The sequence below is a fragment of the Symphalangus syndactylus genome, chromosome X, assembly GCF_028878055.3.
Source record: "Symphalangus syndactylus isolate Jambi chromosome X, NHGRI_mSymSyn1-v2.1_pri, whole genome shotgun sequence".
Classification (NCBI taxonomy): Eukaryota; Metazoa; Chordata; class Mammalia; order Primates; family Hylobatidae; genus Symphalangus; species Symphalangus syndactylus.
In genome coordinates, this window is record NC_072447.2 from 57,474,371 (window position 1) to 57,495,234 (window position 20,864).

The 20,864-nt window shown below is 40.0% G+C and overlaps 1 protein-coding gene across 2 annotated transcripts in view; it reads right to left on the minus strand.

Moving 5' to 3' along the window:
- The window catches only part of MAOB (monoamine oxidase B), a 118,476-nt gene continuing 97,612 nt past the window's right edge, over nt 1–20,864 (minus strand). For both annotated transcript variants that reach the window (XM_055268635.1, XM_055268636.1), the window contains 7 exons: nt 14,796–14,892; nt 13,711–13,764; nt 12,054–12,111; nt 8,550–8,647; nt 2,648–2,759; nt 2,058–2,120; nt 1–1,009 (listed from right to left, as the gene is read on the minus strand). In XM_055268635.1, the coding sequence (XP_055124610.1) occupies nt 857–1,009; nt 2,058–2,120; nt 2,648–2,759; nt 8,550–8,647; nt 12,054–12,111; nt 13,711–13,764; nt 14,796–14,892 (635 nt within the window). In that variant the 3' untranslated portion in view covers nt 1–856. The remainder of the gene's footprint in view (nt 1,010–2,057; nt 2,121–2,647; nt 2,760–8,549; nt 8,648–12,053; nt 12,112–13,710; nt 13,765–14,795; nt 14,893–20,864) is intronic.

Consider the following 20,864-nt stretch of genomic DNA (forward strand, 5'->3'; position numbering starts at 1 on the left):
TATGGTCAATCGACTTTTATTTTTAATTACCCAAGTGTGTACTGTCCTTTGTATGAAGATACAATGGAGGATACAAAAGGAAGAAGAGATAAAATTTCTACCATCAAAAAAGTTAAAATCAGCTGGAGACACACCGCACAAAACAGTAAGACTTAAGGCTATATACTGAGTAGCATTTGAGAAGTGTAAGACAACTTAGCACAGAGTAAACCCACACAAAGGGACACCATCAGTGACTACGACAGGGAGTGAAGGAGGATAATTGGGGAATACATCCAAGGAGGTGGGAAAAGCATTGGATTTGTGTTCTAGTCCCCCAGGTACCAGTGGCTTATTGTGGCTCTTAGGTAATTAAGTTCCACCCCTGTGGGCTTCAGTTTGCTCAATTCTAAAACAGAAGGTGAGGACTAAATGGTCTTTAATGTCTTTCAGCTGTAACAATACAGTATTCTAAGGACGAATGCAAAGAACTTGGGAAGGTGAGGCTATTACAGGTAAGAGGAAGAACAAGCACAAAGCCACAGTGGTAGGAAAAAATTCATTGCTTGTGCATGGGCAAGGTGTGTTGTGGGGTAGCAAGAACCTTAAACAAGCCAATTTAACTATTCTAAAGATTCTGAGGGCAATAAACTTGGAAACTGGTGAAACAGAACGCTAAGCCAGGTAAGGGACACTAAACAGGGGGCACAATGGAGAAAGAGATACCATGCATTTTACAGTCAGAGTTGGATTTATCTTCACGCTCCCCGCCTCACTCCACATTATTTGTCTTCATGGAACTTTACTGCAACTCTTTCCCCAAACCCATACCCCAAATACAGTAAGAAGAGAGTGTGATTACAGACACCCTCTCTCTTTACACTCGCACAAGTAGCCCTCTTTTGTGGGCCAGGAAGCCAAGAGCCATTGCTGAAAAGATGGTGGTCAATCCAATCAGCCTGAGCAGGCCTGGCACGGAGGGCAAATGTCTCTCCAAGAAGGTCATGGTGATGGGCTGTGCAGGGACATCCTGGGTTCAGAAAACATTGGGTATTAGTACAGGGCTTGTGCACTTTATTCCTGAAAGTCTGTACTTTCTCCAGCTCTCTGAACATGACCCATTCTTGCCAACCTCTAGACCCGTAAACACGATGTTCCCTCTGCTTATACTGTTTACCCTGTCTTCCTCACTGGACCCTTCACTTCCTCAGGGAGGCTTTCTTTCCTGAGCCCCCAGCCTAGGATGACATTCTCCTTTTGCATTTTTTCTCAGCATGTCTTCTTCACCGTTCTGTACTTTTTGGTTATCATCTGCATTCTCCACCAGATGTTGAGCTCCACAAAAATGCTGCTGTGCCTTTGCCACAATGGCTGATGCAGAACACATGTGCCATAAATACTAGCTGGTAAATGAATCAATGTTCTCCACAGCCCACAATCCCATCCCTGGCAGAAGCACTAAGAGAATGACTGTGGAGTGGCAGGCCTATTCTCTTTGACTTCACACTTAAAAGGATAGAGCAATAATTCTGACCTTTGTGACTTTGTCCTCTAAAGTGTGTTTTCACTCTAACCTCTATGCATCCCTCCTTCCAGCCAGGAAAACTTCCTAGGATTTTATTACAAAAATGATCAGTATATTAAAAATAAAATTTTAATCTAAATATTCTCCATTTCATTCCATCTGTTTGACCCTGGACAGGAGATGCTAACACACTTTCCTTTCTTTTCCTACCTCTTGTGGAGAATCACCAGGCTAGATATTTATTTGACAGGCATTTATTGAGTTATTATTTTTAGAAGTCTCTGAGAAATGACTCCCTCCTCATCAAAAAATATTTTTTCCTAATAATCTGTAATGAATGTGGCAACTACAAATTTATCAAAGTTCGTCTAAATCTCTCACCTCTACCCTAACCCATGATACTTATTTAAACATTCATGTTTAAATCACTTAGGTGAATCACTTAGTTGAATCACTTAGGAAAAGGTGTGTGAATATATACAAGTGTGCTCTTCTTGCAAATAATGGGTTTAGAGAAAAGATATCTAATTTCATGAAATAAAACATAGCCTACCACAGACTCTGGTTCTGACTGCCAGATTTCATCCTCTGGAATCTTCCCCATGGCATGCAGGATCTGAAATGAAAGAACACGTTGGCAAATAGCAAAAGTGACACCATCTTTCTTCTCATCTGCTCCCTAAAGGACTAAGTAACTGTCTCTTGAGATATCCATCAAAAACACCAAGGTAAAGGCCAGAACACTCCATTCAACCTTTAAGAGGTGCCAAAAGGTATTTCTCCTGTGGTATAAGAGGTTCCAATCATTAGGCTTACCATAAATTTTAATAGTTATGAACACACCTCAAATAGGGATGACATCAGAGGAACTGTCAGAAAATCTTTCCTGTGAAATGAATTGAATTTTGAGTCCTAATAGAAGCATGTTTGGCTCTTTTTACTTTGGGTGACATGTTAGGTATTTTCATTATTACTTTGGGCTAAGGTGTTCACTTCACCTGAGACAGTAGTTAAAATAGTATTTTATGGGTCTTAAGATGGGGGTTACTGGAGAGTTGGTCTCCAGGCTCTCAGATATCCTTGACCTACATGTCAGGACCATGAGTTGCCTCCTTCCCCATAATCTATGACCCCAGACCCTACCTCTCGGGCTGCTCTCTCCCCGGCCTCTACAGCCCCCTCCATGTAGCCGCTCCAGTGTGTGGCAGTCTCGGTGCCTGCAAAGTAAATCCTGTCCACTGGCTGGCGTAGAACCCTTGGAACAAAAGCAAAGAGGCAAAAGTGGTCAGTCTCAGAGAGTCAGAGAAAAGTTTTCCCATAAAGACCAATGCTGGTCAGCTTCCTCAGATTCTAAACAATCAAGAAGGACATTGGCAATTTTGGAATAATGTTTATGTGGTTCCTCCAGCTCTCGCATGATCCTTGTCACAAACAAAATAGAATAAAAGCCAAAGTTCACTGTTGCACCAAGAGTGGCAGGTGAAGGAGCTGACATTAATGGATGTAAATTATGTATCTGCTTCATCAACATGAAGTGAGGGACTGTATAAGCCCAGTCACATGGCTCCCTTTATGGCTCACTGGCTCTGTGGCAAGGTGATACATGCCCCCAATTCCCCACTGGTTATTCCACTAGTGAACTTGGCAAATCACTTACTCTCACTGTGCTCTGGCTTCTTTGCCTCTTAAAGGGAATGGTCCACTGATTTCTAAGACCCTTTCCACCAGTAACATTTAACAAATCTGAGAGTCTGACTACAGCTCCATAACTCCTATTCCTTGAACACTTGCCTGTACTGGTGAGGTCGGTACTATTATTATCACCATTTTGCAGATGAGAATATGGAGGTAGACTGTGGCGGACATTGTGATGAACCACGCAGGCGCCATTCAAGAATGAAAGACTTATCCCCAGCTGCTGGGAGTGCTGCCAGAGGAGGGCCTACTGATGTCAGCCCTCTTTGGAGATTGCCTCTGCTAAAAAAAACCATGTCACCTACTAGGTCATGCCTCCTTCCAATAGCAGTTGCATCCAGTGACTGATCACCACGGGCTGTAAATACCTAATTCCCAAGCTCCAACTTGAGACCCCCCACTCTAAAGGGCCATTCTAGTTCTGGAACTTCCTCTGGGGTCAGCTGAGGCCTTCACTGGAACTGCACTGCAGGCCACGTTCTCCCTATGCCCACTCCTGCTTCCTTCTTCCTTCCACAGGTGCCAATCCAAAGGGCATGCCTTAATATATATCCTGTCTGCTAATCGTTGTTTCAGGGTCTGCTTCCTGGAACCTAACCAGCAACAAAGACAAAGTAATTTTCTCTCGGTCACAGCTAGTAAGTGGCAGAGTTGGTATTTGAACACAGGCAATCTGACTCTGGAACCTACAGTTTAACCACTTAGTTATACTTCCTCTCTCTACTGCATTATTTCTTCAATCTTTTAAAGAACTCTGTGGCATAGCTACTATTATCATTATCTCATTTTACAGATGAGGAGACTGAGGCTTGGAGAAATGTTCAGTGATATGCCAAGAGCCACACTCCTAGAAAATGGCAAAGCCAGGATTTGAACCATGTCTAACAGATGTCAAAGTCTCTATTTTTACCTTCTATTCTTTGCCTGGTGTATCATCACCCTATAATATTTAATAGTTAGTAGACTGCCCACATGCTATACAAGGGACTGAAATGTCTCAGCACTTGGCCTGTAAGAGAGGCAGTTCATTGTTGCTCTGACAAAAATATCATAAGGAAAGCACCGTCAACATGCCATTATTCATCCTGTCTCAGGGTTCTCTTATATCTGATAAGCGATGTCAAGAACTAACATCCATGCTCCATCTTAGTCAACACTGTACACCACTGGGCCTTTTATTAGAAAACCAAATGAGCTGGCTTGTATTGGTGGGTTTTCTTTCACCTGCTCTGATTGCAGTCATCAAAGAAAGGAGAAGAAAATACAAGGAGAGATATTATATAGAATACAGATGGTCTCCAACGTTTAACTGTTAACTTTATGATGGTGTTAAAGCAATACACATTCAGTAGAAACCATACTTCAAGTACCCATACAACCATTCTGTCTTTCACTTTCAATACCGTATTTAAAACTTGACATGAAATATTCAACCCTCTATTATAAAATACGCTTTCTGTTAGATGATTATGCCCAACCGTAGGCTAATATAAGTGTTCTGAGTACGTTTAAGGTAGCTAAGCTAAACTATGATATTCGGTACGTTAGGTGTATTAAGCGCATTTTCCACTTATAATATTTTCAATTTATGGTGGGTTTATTGGGATATAACCCCATCATATTTTGAGGAACATCTGTATTAGTATATTGATGACAACACATGAAATATATAGAGAGCCTAAGGGTACTCAGGAAGGAACCCTTCCTACAAGAGAAGGTGGATTGACTTTCCCCATGTTGATTAAACAATGCCGTTTTTCACTGCATGTTTACTTTTTTTTTCAATGGAGAAAACTAATCCCAGTTGGAGACCTCTAGGAGGCCTGGCTAGACCCCAAGAATGAAATATTAGAAGAAAGAACAAAGGCTTAGAGAACTAATCATACTATCAATCAGAATATGTGAAAGCCAAGAATTAATTTTAAACAAAGAGATAGTTTCCCTCCACTTGTCATTTGGAAATTATGTTCCTTTAGGGGAAAACAAGAGTCCAACAACCAGGTAAGAAAAATACCTGCCCCTTCTTTTGCAGGTGGGTGAATAGACACTATATATTTACAAAAGATATAGGACATCATAAAGGAGAACTCCACATATATTTCTTGTGGCTTATGAGTTTTTCTGCATAATCATGACAATCATTTTTTTCACCCTATCTAGAAGAAACATTTCTTAAGAAATGTATATTTAGTTCTTTACCAAGTTGTACTGGTAATTCTGTCTTCTCTCTTCCTTCAGAACATGTACTGTGAACTTCCAGGGCTCTGGATATAAAACTTATTGCAATATCTTAAATGCCATGGCCCTGAAGGGTCAAGGGAAGTCGTCTGGGCAGGTAGTCCCTGTTCAAGCTGGGAATTATGTTAAGCTATGCTGTGCCTTAGTTTCTACCTTACAAATTGAAGGTAGTTATAGGAAGCCTGACATATATCCCTGGGAAGGAATAAAGATAAAAGTAGGCATTACTGTATCACCATCAATGCCAGATACGATGGGATTTATCTTGCTTCTCTCACGTGCTCAGGATCAGGCCAGTTCAGGTAAGTGTCTTCTTTGTTCCCCAAACCAAAAGGTATTTTCCTGACACTCTTTATGAAATTGAGCATAACACCCACCACTCTGTGGTCAGAAATCAATCATATTACACTTCTGATTTAAAACAAAGCCAAAAACAAAAGTAATGCAGTGATAGCTGTTTTCTGTTGAAATATCAAGTTTTGTATTCCTGAATGTGTCATACAGGGCAAAGTGTTCTTCCTCTCCCTTTGGTCTGATTCTCCATTCTGTCCTTAATATCACCCATAGCCCATCTGATATAATATTTTGATATTTGTCCCTGCCCAAATCTCATGTAGAATTGTAATTCCCAATGCTTGAGGTGGGGCCTGGTGGGAGGTGTTTGGATCATGGGGGCGGATCCCTCGTGGCTTGGTGCCTTCTTCATGATAGTGAGCTCTCACAAGATCTGTTCACGTAAGAGTGTATGGCACCTCTCCCCACCACACTTGCTTGTTCCTGCTTTCGCCATGTGACTTGCCTGTTCTCACTTTGCCTTCTGCCATGATTGTGAGCTCCCTGAGGCTTCACCAGAAACTGAGCAGATGCCAGCACCATGCTTATATAGCCTGCAGAACTGTGAGCCAATTAAACCTTTTTTCTTTATAAGTTCCCCAGACTCAGGTATTTATTTTAAGCAATGCAAGAATGGCCTAATCCACCATCCATGCAAAGTTCTTCCCCAGACCTTCCAAAAAACCTGTGGGATCCTAGCGTTTTCCTCATACCATTCCGTCTGCATAGACTGCATCCCCAATAGCCTTTCTCTGCCTCCTACAACCCTCAGCTGGTATGTGCATTATGAAGCCTTCCCAGATTTCTCTAAGTAAGGCTAGCCTGTGCCTCTATATGTCCCAGTGGTATCTCTATGCCCCTGTATTAGAGCATTCACCTCAGTGGTAACATTCTGAGTGGTGATGCAGTAGTGCCCTTGTTTATCCTTATTCCCTCCCAGGGATATATGTCAGTACTTTAGAGTCAATTTTTGATGTCATGTCCTCTCCCCATCCCCACCCTAGCCCTCAACACGGTCAGCTCCTTCTCAGCAGGGAGGCTGTCCTTGGTATTGAAGTTTTCAGCACAGTGCTTGGCAAATGGTTGGCATTTAGCCAGTAAACACAGAATGAAACAAATACCATTGACATATTCTACACTGAGTGATACGGTTTGGCTCTGTGTCCCCACTCAAATCTCATATTGTAGCTCCCATAATTCTCACATGTTGCGGGAGGGACCCGGTGGGAGATGAGTGAATCATGAGCGGGGGGTCTTTCCTGTGCTGCTCTCGTGATAATGAATGGATCTCACAAGATCTGATGGTTTCAAAAATAGGAGTTTCTTTGCACAAGCTCTCTCTTTGCCTGCTGCCATCGATGTAAGATGTGACTTGCTCCTCCTTGCCTTTTGCCATGATTGTGAAGCCTCCACAGCCATGTGGAACTGTAAGTCCAATAAACCTCTTTCTTTTGTAAGTTGCCCAGTCGCAGGTATGTCTTTATCAGCAGTGTGAAAACAGACTAATACAGTCAGCATATCTAGAAATTAACTTAATGACCCTAGCTTATCAGGTGCTGCCCCTTGGCCCCAGAGTGTTCTCTTGGATAATATTTTGCCATCTCTAAGCAGGTAAAGAAAGTGCTAACCAAAGTTATTACATATCTTCTGATAAGCAGGTTTTACTCCTTATTTGACCAGTTTTCATGGACAGATTGATTAGCCATTTCCACTTACCCCCTCTATTTGCTGTATACTTTCAACAGTCTTTGACTCACTAATCTACATTTCTCATTCTGTTTAGATTAAGCTTTTGGCATTAAATTATTGCTTGGTTTAGTAATACTATAATAGTCATAAAAATCACTGCTATATTATTAGTTCATTTATTGTCATCAAATAAATTAACTAAACAACAACATACTTGGATGTATAATGCTGTGAATGCTAAAAGCCATTGAACTGTGTACCCTTTTGAATAGGTGAATTGTATGGTATGTGAATTATGTCTCAATAAGGATGTTAAAAAATAACTCATACTTCCAAGCATCTAAGGATTAGGATCAAAAAATTTAAAAAAAACTCATACTTTCTTGAACATACTGATTATTGCTCACTTTGCATCATTTCATGCTTTCCCATCCACTTGCTAAGAAAGTGAGGTTCAGAAAGGAGAAGTGACCTGTTTGGCATGACAAAGTTTGTTATTGGTAGAATCAGAGCTGGGACCCAAGTGTCTTCATGCCCAGTCTAGAACTCATTTTGTTTTTATAATTTTATCCCCGTGTTGGCAGTTGTACAGTGGCATCTGAGGAAGTTTTACTGAGTCCTAACTCAGTACAAGGACACTTCTTCTGACACTGTGGGTGAACCCTTGGACTACCTAAAATGCTACTCTTTTTTGATTTTTAATTTTTATGGGTACAGAGTAGGTGTATATATCTATGGGTACATGATGTGTTTTGATACAGGCATGCAATGCGTAATAATCACATCATGAAGAATGGGGTAAAATGCTATTTTTATGCTGAAACCTTCTATGGTTATATTGATTGGAATTGCTCTTCCAGAGAAAAGCAGCACCATTGTGTATGTTTAATTATAATGATTTCATTCATAAGATACACGATTTCATTCATAAGATACACGAATTCATTCATAAGATACAAAGGAAATTGGGGGATTTTTTTTTTTTTTTTGTATTTATAAGAAACAAGGGAGAAGAGCTACCTGAACCTATTTAGGGTTTGGATTCAGGTGCAGGGGATTTTGGTCACAGCTTAGCAGGCTTTTACTCTACCTTCCATATTGAGTCAGGATCCCAGGGGGGAAGTAAGTTGTGTAGCAGCCCCCGGAGTACTGCTCCTCACACCAGTTCTTTTCTTCGTAATGCACTGGCTGCAAGACAGAGCGACAAAAACTTGAAGGAGACTCAGAGAAAGCTATTTAGCCTAGAATAAATCGAACAGTTTAGTAGGCTTTGTATTGTCAAACCAATGTGTTTCGGAAATAGAGTTGCATTATCCTGATGTTTTTAAAGATATGTCTTTGGGCAGGTAAATGTCCTTGGTAATAAGCTTCTAAGAAATTCAGATCTTAGAATTTTTTTTCATTTGGTTTCTTTGTATCTTAAGTACTGTTCATAAATTGCGATAGTCTAATTCCATTTTTACCTTGGTTTTACCTATTAAAAAGTTTTAGTGCCTGATGGTTTCAAGAAAAGTTTTTAAAAGGATTTATGTTTACTGGAGTGACTGGATAGGAAAAAAGGCAGAAAAATATGTCTGTTGAAGAAAAAAGATTATCAGGTTCATGTTTTGGTGGAGGTGAGCTTTCTTGAGGGAAGCTGAACAGACAAACTTATGTTTTTGTGGCAGGCAAGCACTTCTGTTGATGGTGGTATTTGTAAACAACTATTGGTCTGAAAAATATGTTTTTTGCCACAAACAGGAAAAACTGGCAGAGATTTTGTAAAGCTCAAATGCTTTTTTAAAGTAACCAAACAGAAGCTTTATCATTACTTCGAAAAGATAAAATCAACGTAGCAAGTTTTAAGAAAACAATGTTTGTTTTAAAGAGAGATTTTGAAAAACGTTTTGTTTAAAAGAATTGCAATCACACAGCTGACTTTGGACAGTCATTTGTAAGGCATCCTATTTACAAAGTATGATTATAAGGTTCTGCCTGATGGGTTAAGTGGCTCCAGGTCTTCTGTGGTATCACCACACTACACGCCCCAGAACCTGACAGCTACATCCACCTCCTAAGCAAGCTTCGCTGGCTGTCTCCAGCCGATCAGAAGAAAGGTTGGACTTTTTCTTTCAACGTGTCTTGTTCCCAGGAATTTCTTCCTTCCACAAAATAGACACCAAAGCAAAAATAAAACAAGTGGCCCTCTCTATGCCAAGAGCAAACAAGGACAGGACCAACTTATTTTTATCATCAGGAATTAATCATGCACACCCTTCTTAGGAAAAGAGACTTTCTCAAATGAAAAATGATCAGTCTTTTTCAAAATATGAGGACAAATGCTTTCCTCTTCAACTGAAGTTCCCCAAACAACCATCTCACGAGTTGTTGCAGGAACTTCAATTAACAAACTGCTTTAGCCTGGGAGTGCCTCAGAATGTAACTTCACAAAGCTTGAATATCTACCAGGGTGAAACATCTTGAATGGCTTTTTTTTTTTTTAATCAACTCCACACTCTTTATTCTCCAGACCTCTAGCATTGAATGGCATTTTTTTATTATACTTTAAGTTTTAGGGTACATGTGCACAACACGCAGGTTAGTTACATATGTATACATGTGCCATGTTGGTGTGCTGCACCCAGTAACTCGTCATTTAACATTAGGTATATCTCCTAATGCTATCCCTGCCCCCTCCCCCCATCCCACAACAGTCCCCGGTGTGTGATGTTCCCCTTCCTGTGTCCATGTGTTCTCATTGTTCGATTCCCACCTATGAGTGAGAACATGCAGTGTTTGTTTTTTCGTCCTTGTGATAGTTTGCTCAGAATGATGGTTTCCAGCTTCATCCATGTCCCTACAAAGCACATGAACTCATCATTTTTTATGACTGCATAGTATTCCATGGTGTATGTGTGCCACATTTTCTTAATCCAGTCTATCATTGTTGGACATTTGGGTTGGTTCCAAGTCTTTGCTATTGTGAATAGTGCCGCAATAAACATACGTGTGCATGTGTCTTTTACACTGTTGGTGGGACTGTAAACTAGTTCAACCACTGTGGAAGTCAGTGTGGCGATTCCTCAGGGATCTAGAACTAGAAATACCATTTGACCCAGCAATCCCATTACTGGGTATATACCCAAAGGATTATAAATCATGCTGAATGGCATTTTTAAACAGAAAAACTAATAATTTTTAACAGATGTTAACTGCTGTTTTTAGTGAGTATATACTGTATTTTTTGTTTTGATACTTTACTCAATATCCTTGAGCCTGGAGGCTATGCCTATATTTAAACTTGCTAAGTGGTATATGAAAGCAAAAAAAAAAATTAAAGCATATTCCTCATTAATATTGTTTCTCTAATTGTTCTAGTTTATTTGCTGAGAAAGAATTCCAAGAAACATCAAGAGCATGTATTTCACCTGTATCAAGTACAGAAGATCTGCAATGGCGGGGTGAGGAGGGAGGGAGAGAATTTTGCTTTAAAATAGTGAACAAAAATGACAAATGTGAAAGACACAACAACTTAACCAGGAGGAAGCAAGTCACTCCAAAGCTGAGCAAAGTAAGTGTTAGAGTAATAGGACTAAGTCATGTAGCTGCTCAACTAGATTATGGTATATACTACAGAGACTTGGATTTAAGAGGCTTAACAAGTTAAACATTCTCAGCCTCCTCATTAGACTTTTCTCACGCATTAACTGCTCATTTGTACATTGGTCTCCATTGTCTTCAAATGCTTCACAGATAATTGGATTTAATAATCACTTTCAAAAGGTGACATAGTCTATGTCAAAACATTAAAAACTTAGCAGTCTGATGAATGTCATGAGAACACCAATTCATCATTTTAAATATTGATGAGGGAGGTGATTATGGGTACTTGTTATGAGTACTTTGGGCCCTCTGATTGTCACCAAATGCCCCCTACCCTGCCCCTATCCCACCTTTAACCACCTTAGAGTTCTACTTGATTCATTTGAGGATCACTGTTTTCTCAGGCTACTTCCAAAGGTGTCTAGAAAACTCAACCGGCATACAGACAGACAGCCTGTCTTCTTTACATCTCTCATGTTCAAGGGTAAAACAAGACAGAAAAGAGGCCATGCAGGAGTGGGGGCAGGTAATCTTATTTTTTAACTGCGAGACAGTGGGGGATGGGGTAGTTATAGGTTTATGTACATGAGTCAGACTCTGCCCTTTTTCCAAGATCACCAGAGAGGGGAAAAAGTCCTTTTCATCCCCATCCTGGCTGCCAGGATCTAGGATCTTCCTATGGGTAGTAGAAGCTCCCCTCTGTTACCCCCCTGACAGAACTGGAAGCAGAGTGACCCAATGCCCTCTTCCAGGAAGAAACTCTGAATTCAGGGACAATGTAGCACCACCTAAACCACAGCATATTGCAAGGTCCCTGACCTGCCACCAGCACAGCCAAGGCCCACACTCTCTGGAACCACTTGTAAATTGACCAGTCCTGTGTAGATGCCTCTGCAAATATACTGGGAAAAACATGAACTTCAGGACCCAACTTGCATCAACCTATCCCTGCTAGCCACTTGGGGACAAAGAAAGGTCTCACCCTCAGTATAGGGTTGGGAAGCAGCCTTACCTCCAGAGCTTCTGGGGAACCCAGAACCTTGGCATAGAGTTCACAAAGTTTCTTCAACCTGTGAATGAAAAGAGACAAAAGTGAAAATAAAGGAAAGAAGGGAAGGAAAGAAAAAGTGGAAAAGAGGCATTTATCCCCTCATAAAAAAGATTCCATGAGCCATTGATTCCACTCCAACATTGCATTTTAATTTTTTAAAACAAGGCATTTTGTTCCATTTCAGATGTCTTAAATCTTTGAGGTCACAAATATTAATCACACAGGATTGCTGGTAAGTCTTTAAGAAAGTAAAGTGATGCGTTGCCTGAATTATGGTATTATTTTATTATTTTAAATCCAGGAGCCCTTTTGTTTATGAACAAAATGTTTATGAAACAAATGTTTATGAAAATGCGTAAGTTCTTCTCTCTCCCTCTCTTCCTTCTCTCTATTTCTGTCTTTTTCTTTGTTTTTATACAAATGAAGTAACTTGCCACAAGCAGAGGAATGGCTAGAAAGAGCAAAGAAGAGTACAGAAGTAGAACCAAATATATAAGGAAATTTAGAATTCATAAAGGTGGACATTTTAAACCCACAGGGAAAAGACAGTTTTCAATAAAATGGCACTGGGACAAATAGCTGCTCATGAAAGAAATAAAGTTGGATGCTTACATTATTTTCTTACACCAAAATATGTTTCAGAAGAATCAAAGATTTACATATAATAGGTCAGACCATAAAATGAATGGAAGAATGGGTGATTTCTAAAAAATTATTTTGGAATGAGAAAGTCTTTTCTATGTATGACAGATATTCAGAAACCATGGTTTTAAAATGGATACAATTGATTATATAAAAAGATAAAATTTTATTATAGTATAAAATGAATAAGCCATAAACAGGATCAAAAGGCAAAGTGGGAAAAGATTTGTTCCAGACATTGGAAACCCAGCAGTGAGCCAATCAGACAAAACATCCTACCTTCATGATCTTATATTCTAGTGGGGACATTTTTAGGGAAGAGGCCCAGGCAGACCGCTACAGCCCTGGCCATGTGCAGAGGTAACATTGGTCACTGAGGAGAACCCTGATGGAATCGGAAAGCATGCATCATAATATAATTCAGGAGCTCTTTCCTGGTAAATAGGTTATTAGCAGTGGTGTGGGAATAAATAATTGGCAGTGGTGAACACTAATTGCAAAAAGAAATTGCCACCTCCAGAGGAATTAGTCCCTCTGTACCTATAATCTGTAATTGTTATGCATCATTCATGTAGTATGTGTACAGCAGACTTCCCCACAACACAGTAATTTTTCTCCCTGGTTTATCTCCTTCACAAGCAAATTTTCAGCCCCTGGGTTATATCCATTTTCATATTCTCCATAGCCCCTAGCATGGTGTCTTATGTACAATAAACTCAATAAATATTAATTTGAATACTTTGTTTCTTAAGTTATCAGCACTATGTTTTTTACAACAAGACCCTTATAATTAACATAGCAAACACGTAGCATTGGCAATACACATATAATTAGGCAGTCTGTAAGTTAAAAAGTTAAGTAAAAATGAAAGGCAGGCAAGTAGGTAGAAAAGAAGGAAAGAAGGAGAAAAGGGAGGGAGGGACAGAGTGGGGGGAAAGGAAGAAAGAAACGAAAGAAGCAGCATTTCTTTTGTTACCTTTCCTCTTTGGTAAGACGTGCCAGTTTTCTGGCTTTGTGGGCCAGGATAAATCTAAAGCATATAAACAAGAAAAAGGGGAGAAATTAATGGTTGCTTTCATCCTAGCCTCATTTTTGTAGCTACACATGTGCCCAGTTTACACAGTTAAGACAACCAAAAGAAACAAACTATACACTAGCTTTTCTTACGTTCAAAGTTTTATGATTTACCTATCAAATTTCTGACACTGAAGAGCACTTTCTAACTTCAAGGAGTCAAGCGACTAAAAGTAGATGACTGGCCATAATTTTTGCCTTGGATAACACTATGGCTGACTCACTTCCCCTCACCCAGGTGGTGGTCAATAAGAATAACCCTTGGGCCTCAAATGCCCACTTAAGGCTATGTCTGAGCCTTTCCAATTTCATCCAGTCCTTGCTCTTTGGTTTTGTCTCCACCATGGTGTCTCCCTAGCACCCAACCTTCTAGATTCCATCTCCATTTCTAGCCCCATGATTGCTTTCAACTTACAATCAGCTTTGATCTCCCTGTTCTGACTGTTGGCTCTCTCTGAGATAAACTCATACATGTCCTAAGGCCCATCTTAATTTTGGATACTCCAGGTCACCACCTCTCTGGGCCAGGACATCCTGGTCTTCCCTTTCCATGTGCTGGTCGTCCCTGGAAAGCTGAAGACTGGGCTGGTCTTGGCTCTTCTCTACTGGGACTCAGAAATCTCAGCATCTCATTTAAGTAACATGGATGCCCACACAGCCTCCACAAGAAGTCTCTTAGTAAAACACCCCAAGTCAGGAAAAGATGGGTCACCAAAATATTTCTACCCCTAACACTAAATACTAATAGAAAATTAACATAAAAATTTTAAAATGTTATTGGTATTCTGCTTCCTACCTAGATATTTATTCATTGGAAGACGTTATTTAGAAAAGAACCAGTAATAATTTTTATACTGCCGAATTTGAAAAATAGTGCCACTGGGTAAAAAAAAAATCACTTAACAAAGTTTGGGGCACATTTGTTAATAGTATGTGATTACCTTGTCAACACTGAATAGCAGCCACAACACCATAATTGTGCCTTACCCCATTATGGCAGCATAGTTGCCTTCAGGTTTGGTATCATCCAATGTGTAGGCAACTGGAGCTTCCTCTCCATCAATAATCATGGTTCCACAGTAATCTTAGAGAACAGCAAAATGGAAGAGCATATTCATCACTCTATCAAACTGTCCAGTGCAGATATAATGAAGTGCATGTTTTTAAACTTGAGAAGCCCAAAGGCCAAATATAGCATGTTATACTCCAAACATATGAAGGCAAACCAAACTGATGTCAAAGGAGGGATAAGTAGCCAACATTTTTTGAGAAAATCAAACCATAAGCCCTTCTCTGCAAAGAATAAAGCATATGATATCAGGAATTCATCCAGGTCACTGTTTAATGAAATCTGGTTCTCCTTGCAGTTAATACTTGGGCTCCCTGTTTTCTCTTTCATAAGAAATCAGAATAAATCCAAAGATGTGTAAAGGAAATACCAGTTCATTACTGTAAAAAAGAAGAGACTGAACACTGACATTTTACGAGAAGTCACTTATTCTAAGTAGTTCTTTATTATCTGGAGGCAGTGTTTAGAGGGAAATTTATAGCACTAAATGCCCACAAGAGAAAGCAGGGAAGATCTAAAATCAACACCCTAACATCACAATTAAATGAACTAGAGAAGCAAGAGCAAACAAATTCAAAAGCTAGCAGAAGACAAGAAATAACTAAGATCAGAGCAGAACTGAAGGAGATAGAGACACAAAAAGCCCTTCAAAAAATCAATGAATCCAGGAGCTGGTTTTTTGAAAAGATAAACAAAATAGACTGCTAGCCACACTAATAAAGAAGAAAAGAGAGAAGAATCAAATAGATGCAATAAAAAATGATAAAGGGGATATTACCATCAATCCCACAGAAATACAAACTACCAACAGAGAGTATCATAATATAAACACCTCTATGCAAATAAACTAGAAAATCTAGAAGAAATGGATAAATTCCTGGACACATACACCCTCCCAAGACTAAACTAGGAAGAAATCGAATCCCTGAACAGAACAATAACAAGTTCTGAAATTGAGGCAGTAATTAATAGCCTACCAACCAAAAAAAGCCCAAGATCAGATGGATTCACAGCCAAATTCTACCAGAGGTACAAAGAGGAGCTGGTACCATTCCTTCTGAAACTCTTCCAAACAATAGAAAAAGAGGGACTCCTCCCTAACTCATTTTATGAGGCCAGCATAATCCTGATACCAAAGCCTGGCAGAGACACAACAAAAAAAGGCAATTTTAGACCAATATCCCTGATGAACATCGATGCAAAAATCCTCAATAAAATACTAGCAAACTGAATCCAGCAGCACCTCAAAAAGCTTATCCACTACGATCAAGTCAGCTTCCTCCCTGGGATGGAAGGCTGGTTCAACATATGCAAATCAATAAACGGAATCCATCACGTAAACAGAACCAATGACAAAAACCACATGATTACCTCAATAGATGCAGAAAAGGCCTTCGATAAAGTTCAACAGCCCTTCGTACTAAAAACTCTCAATAAACTAGGTATTAATGGAACGTATCTCAAAATAATAAGAGCTGTTTATGACAAACCCACAGCCAATATCATACTGAATGAGCAAAACCTGGAAGCATTCCATTTGAAAATCGGCACAAGACAAGGATGCCCTCTCTCACCACTCCTATTCAACATAGTGTTGGAAGTTCTGGCCAGGGCAATCAGGCAAGAGAAAGAAATAAAGGATATTCAAATAGGAAGAGAGGAAGTCAAATTGTCTCTGTTTGCAGATGACATGATCGTATATTTATTATCTGGAGGCAGAGCAGAGAGGACATGCATAATTGAAATTCATAGAGTCCCAAACCCTCATTTCAAACATGACCTCCAAAGACTCTTTCCCCCTCAAGAACAACTTGAGAAACAATTTCAGCTCATCCTGGATAACAGTCTCTTCCTCAGTTCCCTCCTGAACAAAATACAGGCACACCTCAAGGATAATGTGGGTTTCATTTCAGATAATGGAAATAAAGTGAATATTGTAATAAAGAAAATTGTGTCACACAAATTGCTTGGTTTCCCAGTGCATATAAAAGTTATATCTACACTACACTGTAGTCTATTAAGTGTGCAATAGAATTATATCTAAAATATGTACATAATTTAAACATACTTCATTACTAAGAATCTTGTTGCTGGTGGAGGGGCTTTCTTCAACGTTGATGGCTGCTGACTGATCAGGGTGGTGGCTGCTGCAGGCTGGTGTGGCTGTGGCAATTTTAAAAAAGGAGACAACCATGAAGTTTGCCACATCAATTGACTCCTTTTTTCATGAAAAATTTCTCTGAAGCCTGCGATGCTGTTTGATAGCATTTTACCCACGGTAGAACTTCTTTCAAAATTGGAGTCAATCCTCTCCAACCCTGTCACTGCTTTATCAACTAAGTTTATGTAATATTCGAAATCCCTTCTTGTCATTTCAACAACGTTCACAGCATCTTCACCAGGAGGAGTTTCCATCTCAAGAAACCACGTTCTTTGCACATCCATAAGAAGCAACTCCCCATCTATTTAAGTTTTATCATGAGATGGCAGCAATTCACTCACATCTTCAGGTTCCACTTATGATTCTAATTCTCTTGCTATTTCCACCATATCTGCAGTTACTTCCTCCACTGAAGTCTTGAACCCCTCAAAGTCGCTCATGAGGATTGGAATCAACTTCTTCCAAACTCCTGTTAATGTCGATATATTGACTTCCTTCCATGAATCGCGAATGTTTTTCATGGCATTGACAATAGTGAACTCTTTCCAGAAGGTTTTCAATTTACTTTGCCCAGATCCATCAGACAAGCAGGAGGACTGTAAGGCAGGTATAGCCTTACAAAATGTATTTCTTAAATAATAAGACTTGAAAGTTGAAATTACTCCTTGATCTATGGGCTGCAGAATGGACATTGTGTTAGCAGGCATGAAAACAACAATAATCTCCTTGCACATCTCCATCAGAGCCCTTGGGTGACCAGGTGCATTGTCCATGAACAGTAACATTTTGAGGAATCTTTTTTCTTCTGAGCAGTAGGTCTCAAGAGTGGGCTTAAAATATTCAGTAAACCATGCTATAAATAGATAGGCTGTCATTCAGACTTTGTTGCTGTTTGATAGCATTTATAGAGTACAGGCAGAGTAGACTTAGCATAATTCCTAAGGGTCTTAGGATTTCCTGAATGGTAAATGGACATTGACTTCAACTTAAAGTCACCAGCTGCATTAACTCCTAACAATAGAGACAGCCTGTCCTTTGAAGCTTTGAAGCCAGGTGCTGACTTCCTTTCTCCAGCTATGAAAGTCCTAGATGGCATTTTCTTCCAATACAATGCTGTTTGGTCTACATTAAAAACCTGTTGTTTCTGGTTGGGTGTGGTGGCTCTTGCCTGTAATCCTAGCACTTTGGGAGGCCAAGGTGGGTGGATCACTTGAGGTCAGGAGTTAAAGACCAGCCTGGCCAACATGGTGAAACCCTGTCTCTACTAAAAATACAAATATTAGATGGGCATGGTGGCGTGCAACTGTAACCCCAGCTACATGGGAGGCTGAGGCAGGAGAATCACTTGAACCCGGGAGGCGGAGGTTGCAGTGAACCGAGATCGCGCCACCGCACTCCAGCCTCGGTGAAAGAGCGAGACTCCATCTCAAAACAAAACAAAACAAGACAATCTGTTGTTTAATGTAGCCACCTTTGTCAATGTTCTTAGGTAGAACTTCTGGATAACTTGCTGCAGCTTCTTCATCAGCCCTTGCTGCTTCACCTTGCACTTTTATGTTATGGGGAGAAGGCTTCTTTCCTTAAACTTCATGAACCAACCTCTGCTAGCTTCACACTTTTCTTCTGCAGCTTCAACTTCAGTTGAAGAGACTTGGGGGCCTTGCTCTGGATCTAGGCTTTGGCTTAAAGGAATATTGTGGCTGGTTTGATCTTCTATTCAGACCATTCAGTTCTCTGTATCAGCAATAAGGCTGTTTTACTTTCTTATCATTCATATGTTCACTGGAGTGTACTTTTAATTTCCTTCAAGAATTTTTATTTTGCATTTACAACTTGGGTATTTGGCACAAGAGGCCTAGCTTTCAGCCTGTCTCAGCTTTCAATATGCCTTCCTCACTAAGCTTAATCATTTCTAGTTTTTGATTTAAAGCAAGAGATGTGCAGCACTTTCTTTCACTTGAACACTGGAGAGACCACTGTAGGGTCATTCATTGGCCTTATTTCATTACTGTTGTGTCCCAGGGAATAGAGATACCCAAGAAGATGGGGAGATCTGGGGGAACAGTTGGTTGATTGAGCAGTCAGAATACATACAGCATTTATTGATTAAGTTTGCCATCTTATATGGGTGCTGCTTATGGAACTCCTAAACAATTACAATAGTAACATCAAGGGCCACTGATCACAGATCACCATGACAAACATAATAATAATAATGAAAGTTTGAAATATTGTGAGAATTACCAAAACGTGACACAGAGACACGAAGTGAGTCCACGCTGTTGGAAAAATGATGCCAATAAACCTGCTCAGTGCAGGGTTGCCATAAACCTTCAGTTTGTAAAAAGTGCAATTATCTGTAAAGTGCAATAAAGTGAAGTTCAATAAAAAGAGGTGTGCCTGTGTATGCAATTTCAAAAGACTGTGACAGGGCACTGGTGAAAATGTCAGGGCAGAGTCTGAAATGTTATAACAATATACTACTGCAGTGTCCAACTCCTCCTGCTCCATCATTTACTTGCAAAATTGAGGTTGTTTGAACAAAATTATTGTGGAAGACTCAGCGGCAAATGTTGTATAGAAAACCCAACAAGAATATTTCAAAATAAGGAAGAAAGAACAGAGAAAGGACCTCCCCAACATGTGTGCATACATGTGTGTAAGCAGACAAACCAGGAAGCCTTTTAATGGGAACTTGCCTCTTTCTTGTCTCCTGCACCCCTCCCCACTGTGCACCTGTTAGAATCAATGTCCCAATCTGCCACTGGCTTGAGGGGTGTTTGAATGCCCTTCGGGCGTGCTGGGGCAGGAAAAGATGTTGAGAAAGACTGAAGTATGTGAAGAAGAAATGTTTAAAGTCTAAGAGCTCAAGATTTAAAAATACAAGAGAACCATCTTAGGAATCCCCTATTATAAGAAGGCAAGAGAGAGGAGACAAATAGGACAAGATCTGATCAAAGAACATGTGCATACTGATCATGTGGGGATCGGCTGGACAGGACCAGCATAGGACACCAGGCTGGCCAAGGTGGAAGTACTGCTTTCTCAACGTAGGGGCTCCTTGGACACTTCCTTCTCAGAGTGAATCTGGCCTCTGAGTCAAGTGGGTGCACTTAGTGGAGGTGAAGGAAAAAGGGGCAGCGAGAAAAGTCATATTCATTCCAGGACAAGCTATGCAGCATGGAAGGGACTTCTATCACTTGCAGATAGAAAGCTCAAGAGCCCCACCCATGCACACAAAACATCTCATCAGCTTTGTAGGGCCTTACTCTTAGAAAAAGAGAGATGACATTCAAGGACATCCAAACACTTAAAGAAGTTCTTAAAGAATAAATGCAAAGACAAAAGAAGAAACAAATTCACAACTAACAAATGAACCAGAAAAACTATGGGGGGGTGGGTAGGGGAAGGGACCCAATAATTCAGGTAGTAGAAGAAATTTCCCCCAAAGTGCTAACTTTCTCAGAGACAAAAGAAGCCATTGTAGCTCTGGGAGGTAACAAAGAGGCATGTTCAGAATAAAATAATTCAATAGAAGCTTTTGTAATGTAGGGGTATGGAGGCAGGAGCTTTGATGGGATGATAATAACATTCATCTGGATGAATAACTGAAGAAGTTTACCAAGGACAAAATTAAAGGAAAAATAACAATAAGGGAATGTCCTACCTGATGTAGTATATAACATATTATAAACATATTATAAAGCTACAGATATTAAAACAGTACAATGCTGTCATAGGATTAGATAATATAAACTTGTGCTTTCCAAAGTGGGGGTGTACACCTAGATTGCACATCTAGATAGTGGAAGAAAATACTAGAGAT